General features: G+C 34.3%; 1 protein-coding gene across 1 annotated transcript; it reads left to right on the forward strand.

Moving 5' to 3' along the window:
• Positions 1 to 13: 13 nt before the first annotated feature.
• On the forward strand, positions 14 to 13,373 carry LOC148627176 (uncharacterized). Its single transcript, XM_088569103.1, has 5 exons — positions 14 to 559; positions 8,205 to 9,852; positions 10,538 to 10,705; positions 11,121 to 11,229; positions 11,698 to 13,373. The coding sequence occupies exons 1-5, from the start codon at positions 55 to 57 to the stop codon at positions 13,237 to 13,239; spliced, it is 3,972 nt and encodes a 1,323-aa protein (XP_088425229.1). The 5' UTR covers positions 14 to 54; the 3' UTR covers positions 13,240 to 13,373.
• The last annotated feature ends 251 nt before the right edge of the window (positions 13,374 to 13,624 follow it).

The raw sequence follows: 13,624 nt of genomic DNA on the forward strand, positions 1-13,624 counted from the left end.
AAAGTTTTCACATATGGGAGACAACTCATCTCGTCACTCTGGGAAGGCATCAAAATGGCCGACGATGACCCAGAACGGATTGAAGAAAGTACTGATAATATCTTTGAAATACTTCAAAAACAAAACAATTCACAAATGACAGTTCATGAAACTGGTATTTTTAAACATGAAAACAGCAATGGTAACAATGTGCAAAGTAAGAAACATAAGGCGTTCAGGAATTTACCAGGTCTCCATGTTGGTTCACATGTTTTGGAAGAAAACATTGATGGAGACACACCTCCTGATGCCAAAAGACCGCGTTTGTCGGGACTTCCTGCTGTAAACGTTAGTGACGCTTGCCAAAGTCCAGAGACTGGAAAGCGAAAAAGAATACAACATGACTACAGACGACTATCAAACTCTGGATACCTTGATGATTATGTTAGTAGTCGTGAAAGAAGATTTTCTTCTGCCAGTGACAATTCTGATGTAAATATGTCACCATCTCCACCCAAAAATAAGATCATTGCTACTTCACCTGCTGTCAAGGCATCATTCTCCAGTGATGTTTTGAAAGGTAAAGTTGAGAGTCTTTTAGTTTTACTAGTTTTAGTTATATGTTATTCGTATCCTGTTATTCATACACTACTGCTAACAACTATTTTGATTCCCTCTTCCCACTGTGGGTGTGGGCAATGGTGGACAATTTGTGTCCACCCTTGGACATGTTCTGACCGGCCCACGGTGGACACGTGGTTGATGTATAATTTTAAATACTTTTGTATATTATTACTCAGTCTTCTCATTATCTATGCAAATGAGGTACGTTGATTGATAACTGTTGCCATGTCAACGAAATGTCAATTAACCTCATACCATGCTCAAAATACAGGGACACACCTATTGATGAAATATGAAAAGCAATGATTGGGCTATGATATTACAAAGGCATTTATCAAATTTGCATAAGAAATTGAGGTACTTAAAGCATTTTTTTTTGTTGTTGGTTCAAAAAGAAAAGTATATAAAAGCCACCCGTAAGAATTATTACGTAAGAAACTCATCATTAAAATAAGTAGTTCACGAATACTCGACTTTCTTGAACATTGCAATTTATAATTTGTATGCTACTGTTTTATATAATAACAGAACTAATCGAAGTCAAAATTGTTGAACTAAGTGAAGGGGAAAAAAAACAGAAGAAATAATTCGTTCAACTGTCTTTTGTGCACTAAATCTTAAAGAACTAACTGCATATTCAACTTAAGAGGGAAATTTTCACCCATTACTATATTCGGCTAACATGTGCTCAGATGATAAGTAGTTAAATCTGTTGCCATTTGAAAACTCATGAACTACGCAGTTCAATATTTCTGGGTCATATATTATCTTCCCACTTTCAAATTTTCTTGAAATGACACAATACTGAAATTGGTCAATTATGGACCATAAATTAAAGTTGCATACGTTTGCTTCAAACCTGTTCTTACACTGAGAAAATGCAACTGCGTTAAATGGGTTGTCAGTAAAATAAGGAGTTCACAAGTACTCGATTTTCTTGAACATCGTATTTTACAATTTGTAACATTCTGGTCAGATGTACAGTATTATTACATGATACATGTAGCAACTGGAAATGTTTAATTTAAGGCCTTATGAATTTCTTTATAAATTATATCAACTTTGTTTTCCCATTAGTCCAGGTTTACATTTCAATAATGACAGACTTAATTACGATGTCAGCCTTCAGAAAAAAAAACCCAAAAAAAACACAAAGTTCAAAGCATTTAATTCGTATAAAAACCTAATGATCTTACTTCCTTAGTAAACACTGGTTGGCCTCACAATTTTGGCTTGAGGCCAATTATACGTAAGAGAAAATTGATTCTCACGGTCAAGATAATGATTGACACATGTTTCTTTTATTTGTCAACCGTTTGCACTTTGTAATAAAATTGCCGATCATGATTAAATCCAATGAACAGGTTATCATGCATCCACTGGATACCGTGGGCATGGACGCTATACTGTCCACCTGGACATCTGTTCACCGTGGGCATTAAGGGTGGGCAAAGCATGGACAACTTGATTTGTCTGCGGTGGGCGCGTGGAATCGTCAAAATAGTGGTTATTAGTAGTGTATTTAAGTAGCAGCTACATTATATGCAAGTTTATATGGATGGAGCATCAGCATTGCCCAACTTACTTCATACAGTTGTATAAAGATTCTCTGTCAAAACATGAATGGTTCAAAATTATCAGAAGTGACATTTTTAGGGAAATGATGTCAGCAGTTAGGATGTGATTGTTTGAACTTATGATACAGACACACTGAGGTCTAGCAGATAACTGTTGGTCAAGACAGAGATATAAAAACATAACAGTGCAATATGAATAAAGTTAAATGTAATTGAGTACTAATAGTGCTTTCATATTAGTGTCAGAAATGAGGGCCAGTGAAAATTCAGAGCCATTGGCCCAAATTGCATGTTTCTGGTCCCAAAAAAAAGTTAGTTGCAGGGGTTGAAATTTGGGAAAGCGAACTAAGAATACTCATTCAAATCAGGGACTTCATATGTCCTAACAAAGTCTATATTATGTATAAAATAACTGTGCCTACCCAGTCTTTATACTGGGTAAACTTAAAGCCTATGAAGTTTATACATACATGTATGCATACTGGGGAAAGAGAAATTATTCAGGATTTTAGTTACTGTATATAATTTAATTATGACAGAGTTATGATGAAAATATTGAGGAAGGATGTGTTCTCAAAACACTAAAATACAATAAAATGTCACCCCAGCTTCAGAGCTGTGTTCTTCAGCATAAGAGTTATAAGAGTCATCATGCTCAGCACACGATGAGCCTAAAATGATGTGATTAAATGGCATATTTAATTCATATTTTATTACATTTTAATATTTTATTCACGATCTGTTCTCCACCTTGTCTTTTTAAGAAGTTCCAGCCCTTTGACCATGCTTAATATTTGATTTGTTATTGCTTAATGTATTTTTATTAACCAATTACGAAGGTTGTACATACAGTACAGCATAGTCTGATAAATATCTGGCATGCCTCGTATCTGGCATACCTCGTACCTGGCATCCAATGCTAGGTATTTATTGCTTATTGGCCCTTAATTAACAAGACCCCAATCTCCCAGCATCACCTGTATCCAGTATACATCGGGAAATAACTGAATAGTCACAGGTGGCTCACCTCAGTATTTTAGAATTAGTATATAAGTAGAATACATTTATAAAATAAGTCCTTTTTTAATGTGACTTAGGGATTGAAATTTTTAAGTTTGTAAAATTAAAATTACAAAGACATTTAGTTCTTAGGGAATTTGTAGATGAGTTAGTGTATTTACCAGTATTTTAACTAAACATACAGGCCTTTCATTAAGAGGCGGTAGCAAGTACATTTGTACTTTTAGCCTTCTAAGCTACTGAAAGGTACCTCCAGAATTTAAAAAAAAAAATTAATAAAACCCCGAACATATATGTATATTTAGAACTCTTTTGTATTCCAAAGTTTTGTGATTTTGATATAAAACTGAATTATATTATTACATGTACGTGACAATTTATATATTTATTATTTATCATTTTCAAATATTTGGAGAAATTTGTTTGTAGTTTCATTATTTTGGAAATCATATGAAAGAAACTATATTTTGTTATTTCAGTTGTACAAAACACACATTTTTTAAGTCACCTTGCCAAAGGCCATGTGAGCTATTGCCATCATGTGGTGTCTGTCAGGCGTCGTCGACTGTTAACAATTTTCTCCTGTGAAACTACTGAGCGGAATTATATGAAACTTTGCACATATGTTCCTTAGGGTATCTTGCACAAATGTTGTGTTTAGATTCTTGATCCACCAAAAAATATGGCCACTGTTACTAAAAATAGAACATAGAGGTCAGACTGTAGTTTTTCATATATATCTCCAAAACCATAAGGTTTAGCCCAATTCTGACGTGGTAAAAGTGTTCAGCATGGTGAGATCTATCTGTGGTTAAATTTTCATTTTAATCTATCTAGGTCTCACTAACCACTTCTAACGTTTCCATTACTTTACATTTTAAAAAAGTAATTTTCAAAATTTCACTGTGAATTCCCAGGACAAATGACATCTTAAAGTTGCATATCGTTGCAAAGCTTGGAAAATAAGGCTTCCAAAATCATTATGCTAATGGTACGATGATTGTAGAAATTCTTCACAAAATTTACTTGAATAAATAATACTGAAAATCCACATTTTTACCTGTTCTGCTAACATGGAGGCAAATTACTCACACATGTAAACAATATTCATACACTTTTTGTAGTAAATTACATACATGATTTTAAAGTACACATTTTCAGCTTTATTTTGACTACTTCTACTCAAAATACACACAATATGATGCACTTTACAATGCATAGATCTAGGTTCAGTGTGTTTTTGGTACATGTACTACATAGGTGGTGGCCATCTGACCCGAAAGTTGTTAGTGAGACTGTACTTTGAACAGTTACCTTTCTTCCAATAATGCAACAAAAATGGTTTCACTTCAAAGTACGAACAATAATACATTAATTAATGAATTGATGGAATCTGGAATGAAGAATATTTAATTAGTATTCTGTCTTGAATGTTCGTTATGATCAGCTGATAAAAATAATTGCTTGTAACCAAATATTCAATAGATTTCAGCATTTTGATTACTGAATGGGTGCCTTTTTTGTTATCAAAAGAAAGATAACAGCTTATTTTGAAATGAATGAAAGTTTTAAGTAGGTCAATGAGTGCCCAGGCTACATCAGTTTTCAAAGACCCCGATGTAGCAAAAACATTGTCTACTATACATGACAAGTATGTGGTTGTACCAGCAGACAAAGCCCAAAACAACACTGTTTTTGTCTGCAAAACGTTTTATATCCAATGTTTATTATCAGAGGTAGACGTAGAAAATAATAGCAGTGATAGGACCTACACTGCTACCACTCTCTCAAAAGAAGAGATTGTGGAAAACCATAAATCTGTGCTATCGCCTTTTGGTCTCTCTACCAAGGACAATGATTGTGATTTACTGTCTATGTACTGGATTCCAAAACTTCACAAGAATCCATACAAACAACGTTTCATAGCTGGATCTGCAAAATGTACCACCAAACCTCTTTCAAAACTTTTAACTTCTATACTCACAACTGTATATAAAATTAAAAATGATTATGGTGATAACATGCCTTTGAGCAGTGATTATTCACATTAACATGTGCATGTACAAAGAGGGGGGGGGGAAACCAGGAACCCATAATTTTTCCTCAAGAATTATCTTCTTTCAACTCTTAGATGGCAAGAATAATACACTATCAAAATTCTAAACAACTAATCAAATGGTGACGAAGCATTTTCATTGCAAAAAGCTTTTTAGATCAAAATATCTTAAAGTGGCTACCAAATGTATGTTTGGCTGAAAAGAAAAAGATAATGTTGTGTTTCCGTAGGGAATTTTAAAAAAATTTATTATTATTTTTTTTATTTTGAACTAGAGCACACTCACATGTGAGAATTAACGATTCTACCTGTAATTAGTAAAATATAAACAACCAATAATTCTAACTCTTTGTTTTTCCATCTCAGGGGTTTTGCTGACTTTAGACCATTATGGACCCATAAGATGGGCCGAGGGTCCATTTTATATAAGAGCCTATGGAAGTATTCAGGATTTCAATGGGGCATTTGAAAAAAGATGGGCCCTTGCTAAATTTCAGTGGGCCCAAATCTCCTAATACTGTCATAAGGGGCAAATAAACAGTTTCGTTTGGTGCCTTATCAAGCAGCGCAGCCAAATAATAGACCAGTTTAATTCTATCTGAACATATTTTCCCATAAAATTGAAAGGGCTCATCCCATGATAATTCCTGCGTCTAGGATAGAAAACAAATATCTTCGGCTTTTTTTTTATGTAAGACAGTTGGCATGCTTTTTAATAATTTTTTTAATAGAAGGAGAGTTGGTAGGGTGAGTGGAAACATAGCAATTTTTTTAGGCCGTGCACAAAATGTATTCAACCCAAAGGAAACTCTTTAGGGTTACCAAGTAATAACCAATGTCAATCAGTGGACTATAAGTATATTTTGCATTTATCATTGCCTTGTGATGGTACAGTGTACATGTACAAATGTATTTTCAGATTGATTTCATACATGTACAAAACTAATATTTTTTATGACCAATATCACTCAGTTTTCTCAATTAAACAAGTTCATAATTTTAAAATGGTTATGGAAACTTACAGTCTAGAAAGGTTTGGTATAGTCCTTTTTCATATTCCCGACTTAAACTTCATTTTTTTTTTTTTTAAGCAAAGGGGAGTAACTCTCTACTTATTTGTCATCCGACAGACTGGTTAACTGTCAAATGGGAACAATTGACAGCAGTATAATTCAAATTCAAATATTCAATATACCAGAGCCATGGTAAATACTTGGATACTTTGAATAACTTATTTCATACCACTCTTGTACTTACCGAAGTGAAAATAGTTAAAGTTTCCAAGAAAAATGTTTACTGTTTTCCCTTTCCCCTCTGAAACTGCCAACCAGCTTGTCGGTTGTTGGTGGGTTATGTCCCTTTGAAAAACTTCCTAAAATGGTTATGTTGCTAACTGAAACTGCCAACCAGGTTGTCGGGTGTTGGTGGGTTATGTTGCTAACTGAAGCTGCCAACCAGGTTGTCAGGGTGTTGTGGGTTATGTTGCTAACTGAAACTGCCAACCAGGTTGTCGGGGTGTTGGTGGGTTATGTTGCTAACTGAAACTGCCAACCAGGTTGTCGGGTGTTGGTGGGTTATGTTGCTAACTGAAGCTGCCAACCAGGTTGTCAGGGTGTTGTGGGTTATGTTGCTAACTGAAACTGCCAACCAGGTTGTCGGGGTGTTGGTGGGTTATGTTGCTAACTGAAACTGCCAACCAGGTTGTCAGGGTGTTGTTGGGTTATGTTGCTGACTGAAACTGCCAACCAGGTTGTCGAATGTTGGTGGGTTATGTTGCTAACTGAAACTGCCAACCAGGTTGTCAGGGTGTTGTTGGGTTATGTTGCTGACTGAAACTGCCAACCAGGTTGTCGAATGTTGGTGGGTTATGTTGCTAACTGAAACTGCCATCCAGGTTGTCAGGTGTTGTTTGGTTATGTTGCTAACTGAAACTGCCAACCAGGTTGTCAGGTGTTGGTGGGTTATGTTGCTAAAATGGCTTGCATTCCATAAATATGAAAATGACTATTGTGCATCTTGTACGTTGTATGCCATTCTTTAATTTTATTAAATGTCAATGGAAATACATATATTTATGATTACAAAAGTTGCATGGGAGTCATGTTGAAATGGTAGTGTTTCCTGCAGTTTTTGAAAGGGCAGGATAATCAAGGTAAAAAGGACACTAATTTAGGGCACATTGGGAGGCTAATTCGACATGTCATACAAGCATTAATATCTATTTAGGGAAAATTGGCTGTAAAAGGGCAGCAAAACTGTCTGTAAGGACTAGGAAACACAAAGTAGATTGCTACATGTACATGTATTTCAGTAAGAATGTTACTCAATATTCTCTTTGATTTCTACATGTGCTAAATCGGTGTCCCTCCATTTTGGGCTAGCTTGGATACTGCCTTAATAATACGGTATATGCATGTACATGTAGATGTGTATTTCATAATTTATAGGAGAACATTATTTAATTCAGTGCAGTGTAGTCAACAACTGGAATCTATTAACCTAAACCAGCTCTTCAAGGATACAATGTCAATTTAGTACATTTGTAGATTGTATATTACTATATTTAGTAAATAAGTGGTCTATACATGAGTATATGTGCATGTAGTGTTTTGGATAAAAATCCTAAATTTGTGCCTGTAAATTTAAAAAAAGAACTCCATAGTGTGTTCTCCTATAAATCATGAAATACACATTTACATATCTAATCCTGATATACGAAAAAGGACACAAAACACAATAATTGGTATGTCATGATGAAAAATATTCAAATGATGAATCACTTAAGTGTATAAAAACTTTTCCTGAAGGTCTGGGAAATTCATTTTTGTGTACATGTTTACATGTGTTTTGCAAAAGGAACCTAATTACATTTTTTGTATGTATCTATTCATAACTGAAGTTTTTTAAGCCATTTATTTTTTTATTTTCATACATCTTATTTGTTCTAGATAAAGAACAAAAGCACCAAGAAGGAAAACCAAGAGAAGAACAAGTAATAAACAATGGTGTTGACAAATCTTTAGAGAAAAAAGCAAACACAGAAGAACAAAATGGGAGTGAATCCCTAGATAAGTACTCAGATATTAGACCTTCAAAGGTTGTACTAATGAAGACAAGCACTGAAGAAATCAATGGCAATACATTAGTGGACAGTCCTGTTAAGGCAGTCAATACTGAAAGGATAACAAATGGACAAACCCCTTCAAAGGAACATCATAAAGCAGACAAAACCCCAACCAAGGAAGGACACCACCATTCAAGACATCACCATAAACATAAACACAAGCATAAGCATCATGATACACATGACAAAACTCCTGTTAAAAACAACAGTGAGGAACCCATCTCTAGGATTAGAAACTCAGACATACGTATGTCTCCAGATGTAAGAAGTTCTCCAGATATTCATAATTCACCATGTAAAATTGATGATGACCCTATATCTCACAACAGCATTAAAATTCTCGGAAAAAAGAGAGTTCTTAATAATTGTGGGATTCAAGTTTGTCTGAAGAGGAGAACTGAAAATAAATGCATTCAAGTTAGTTTCAAGTCAAAAGACCATCATTCTTCATCTTATAGTTCCAAATCAGATAGACACCATGATAAAGCAAGGGATCACAAGATGTCCATTGAAACATCTAGAGAGCATAACTCAACAAGTTCTAGTAAACCTTCCTACAAGTCCAAGGATCATATGACATCCTCTCATTCTGTGCCTAGTGAGTCTTTAAGCAAACCAATAACCAAGTCATCATCATCTCATACCTCAATTGAATCCAGCAGTGTAAACAAACCTGCTGAAAAGTCAAAAGATCATATCTCATCACATACCTCAAATAGTAAACACCATGATAAATCAAATAAAACACCGAGATCAGATGACAGAACAAAATCATTGGTTGACTTGATGCAAAATAAAAACCTGGAATCCAGTAAGGACTATAGGTATCGCAAGCTGAAAAGTGCTAAGTATAGTGATGAACCTTTCTCTAATTCAAAATTCCGCAAATTGTTTCATTTGGAAAAATGTCCAAATGGTGGTGCACTTGTACTACATGTTTACCAAGATGAGCTTCGGAACCTTACAGATGACGAGATGACAAAGTTTGTGGCTGAGTATTTTGACTTTGTTTATGGAGAAAATCCTGAAGGAGTTTCAAACTGTGTGATGGGCATTGTGCATCGGTCAGCAATTTACATGCCTGACTTCATAAGTTATTTTGCAGAGAAACATCCCACAATGCATTGCAAAGCAGGAATGATGGGTAAATCTGACATTGACTCTACAACCATATCAAAATATCAGGAGAATATGTTTAGTACATACAATAATGGAACTCATCGTTCAGGGCCACTTATGCAGATTAGTGTAGTTGGTACTGTTCATGAGGAAGTTGGAGATTACTTTCCAGATTTTCTGGACATGGTTGAGAAAAACCCATTCCTTAGAGTTGTGATGCCGTGGGGTGAAAGATCAGTTGTTGCTGGTATGGCAAGGAATTACAGTAATGATGGGCCAATCTTGTGGTCTCGTCCTGGGGAACAAATGGTCCCTACTGCCGATATGCCTAAATCACCTTTCAAGAAGAAAAGGTATGTTGTAAAATAGTTTTGAAATTTTACATTGTTCAGGAGGTAGACTTAGGGTAAAGGACACAACTCTTACAAATCATTGGAACATTTGTTTTTAGCATTTTACATCAATTTCATGTAAGCATCATAGTAACTTGGACTGATTTCATTCTGTTTCATATGAAAGCTTGATAGGTTTTGGTGAAATTGAATATGATACGAACATATCACTGATTTCAAGAGTTATGTCCCTTACCCTAGGTCTACCTCCTTAAGAAGAACTATGAAATGATTTGCTAAAGATGATAATAAAAAATAAATAGTTAAGTTTTATTTAGAGTCGGCATGAAATGCGTAATAAACATAACCTCTATTGAGCTTTTGACCAACATGTTATATATGAAAAGAATGAACTAAATATTCAAGCTAAATATTCCTTTTCACAAATTATAAGATGAATTTACATGACTATTTTCATGTAATGTACTTGTATATGTAAATTGAAGGTTCTGTTAGGCTACACATTCTATTGCTAATTATAAGACAGAATTTATCAGTTGTCAATATATGAACTTAACTTTATTGACTCATGCAAGTGTAAAGTTTGTCTATACACAAATGTATATAAATGTTTACAGATGCTTTTGAAAGAAACTTTAAATGACTACTTACTATCACTAAAAGAATTGTTATTTGTTTGTTTTAGAGGAATGAATGAGCTGAAAAATTTATCATACCTACCTCGAGCCTCGGAGCCACGGGAAGTCCTTGTTGAGGACAGAACTCGTTGCCATGCTGATCATGTTGGTCAGGGATTTGACAGATTGACAACTGCTGCTGTTGGAGCATTAAAGGCTGTAAAGCATTCTGATGAGTAAGATTTATTATGAATACATTATGCAATTTATTCATGTGTGTGTCATAAAATTTTACTTGTAAATAAAATGTAAAGTATTACAGAACAGAATTAGCTTTATTAAATGTTACATTTATATCTACATGTACATGTAAGACTATGGAATAATCAACAACAATTAAAAAAATATTGATATCTTGGAAAAACAACAGTAATGAAGCAAACATGGAAGTGTTTGATATAACTTACCTGTGTAGTTAAAAGGATTGTAATAAGAAAAAAAGGAGATAATTATATCGTTTTGTGTACAATGTACTCCAGTTAAGGATCTTTTTGGTCATTATATTTATACAGGACATGCAAGTTTACTTCTTTTCCTAAATGATGGAAAAATTATGAGTATATTACAGTCTATGATTTGGTTATCTTACAGTACATGTAATGACAGAGTGGTAAAAGATGTGGTATGTTTCCATCCTGGTGATTTCCATGTACTGGTACAAAAATTACAGATTGACCTTCATGAGCCTCCTGTGTCACAGGTATTTGCACAGCATATCATACATTAAGACATACATGTACATGTATATTTGTATTTGACTGTTTCTGTTCTTTTAACATCATTTTTATAATGAAATGTGCATGTAGAATGGGCCCATACATAAATATGAAAAATCAGAAAATATATTGGATAAAACTTGTAAATGCTTTATTTAAAATAAGTAAGAATTTTTTAATCATGCTTCCTTAAATCAGGAGCATTTCAACCAGGCATATTAATCCAAATCTGTTGAAGGAAATATGTTTAAAAATCTTCTTATATTTTTATTATTTTCTGTTTTTTCCTTCTTTTGAAAGAATAATTTTCTAGGAATCATGAATGCATTAAAATTGCTATTGGCTTTTCATGTCATTCAACAATGCAATAATTTTTTTCTGGTTATGAAGTGGAATCTGAGCTGGGCAAATAAATGAATCATAAGTTCGGTTGAATATTACATTTTTTTCAGTGTGTGACGTGGGTAGAGGATGCAAAGTTGAATCAGCTGAGAAGAGAAGGTATTCGGTTTGCTAGAATATTCCTGCGAGATAATGATATATACTTCATACCACGTAATGTTATACATCAGTTTAAAACAGTCTCAGCAGTAACTAGTATAGCTTGGCATGTCAGACTTAAAATGTATTATCCTGAATTAGAGAAGGAGGAGGCAAACTCACTAAGGGCAGCAACTCCAGTTAAAAAGGATGAGAAAGGGGAGAGAACTACTGTTAAAAAAGAAGACAAATATTCTTCCCATCATAGTAGACATGAGAAAAGAAGAGAGGAGAAGGAAAGATCAGGACACAGGCATGATGATAGGAGAAAGGATGATAAACATCACAGACATGATAAAAATGATGAAAAGAAATTGGACAAATTTGATGAAAAGAGACATGAAAGGAAGGATGATAAGCACAAGTCTAAACATCACGAAGAAAAGAATAAAGTTGTTGAAAAAGAAGCTCAAATAATAAAGAAGGAAGTAGCAGAGGAGACAGTTCCAAGTGCAATGACATCTGAGGAATTAAATGTTAAAGACGAACCCAATATCAAAAATGGTAATGTTGATGTTAAAAGAGACAGCTGTGTGACAGAGAAAGAGACTTATGAATTAGAGGAAACTGAAACGGTTGAAATTCAAGTAGAAAAGCAAGTTGTAGGAAAAGATCTTATTACCAGAGAATCTAAGGTTCAGTTAGAAACTCCAGAACAGAATGACTGTCAGGATAGTACACCTTCAAATAACATTGATCTCAATAATCAAAGCAATATAGAAACAAATGTTTCTTGTGATACAGAGGCAAACGTTCAGGAGGATAATGAAACTTTTTCAGGTCGTAGTTCAAGTGAAGTAAATAATGTGAATATCAAATCAGCTGTTGAAATAGTGGATACAGAAGAAAACCTCTGCAGCAAAGAGGATATGGATGCTGATGAAGCATGCACTGCTGTTTCTATGGAAACAGACCAACAAGCCGAGCTAAGCTGTGGTAATCAACTAACAATTTCATGCAATGAAAATCTTTCTACTTTACATAATGAGCAAGTTCTTACTGACAATTCCAAGTTTTGTAGTGAAGGAAGTGATATCAAAATTGATGGAAAGGAGAATATGGGCACCTGTGAAACAAAATCTGTAATCAATGACTTGCAGTCTCTGAGAAACAGCACAGAGGAATGCCAAGATGGAAACCTTCAACTAGCAACTTCAGATTGTTTACCCTCTCATCATTCAGAAAGTGAAACTACTGAATCTTTTCCATTCCTTGATGAAAATAAAGGAATAAATGTCATTCAGGAAACAACTTGTATCTCATCTAAAACAGACTGTTCAGAACAGAAAACTGACATTCAGGAATGTGAAGATTTTGTCACAGAAACTATTGACACAATACCAGAATCTGTGGAAACAATCCAACAGGTTGAAAACATTGAGACTGAAGCACAAGCAAACAATCTCCCCCTAGAAGGCAGCTCTACAGATGTGCAATACCCAGAGCCATTGTAGCCTTCAGACAGAAGCATTTACATGTAGTTATGATTTAAGATTTTGGTATTCTTTAAATGATCTTGAGTTTTGTTCATATGATCATGTGGATATGACAATTTATTGACTGACTGATACAATTTATTTTCAGAACAAGGTTGTAGAAAACTGGTTTGTTATCTTCACCTTTCTAGTTTTCAAATTTGTCCATGACTTATTGTCCACTTACCTGATAAGCTAATGAATGCATGGACAGTTAACAGTTTGATAATTTCTGCTTCATATGTGGATACAAAAAGTATAATCTAGAGATGGTCATATAAAGCATTTATTACTAACTTTTTAACTGATAAAGAGATTTTGAAAAAAAACTATTTGGCAAACTCACTTTGTTTTATTCAAACAA

The sequence above is a fragment of the Perna viridis genome, chromosome 1 (genome assembly GCF_037379345.1).
Source record: "Perna viridis isolate PV_CMFRI_1.1 ecotype Kerala chromosome 1, ASM3737934v1, whole genome shotgun sequence".
Classification (NCBI taxonomy): Eukaryota; Metazoa; Mollusca; class Bivalvia; order Mytilida; family Mytilidae; genus Perna; species Perna viridis.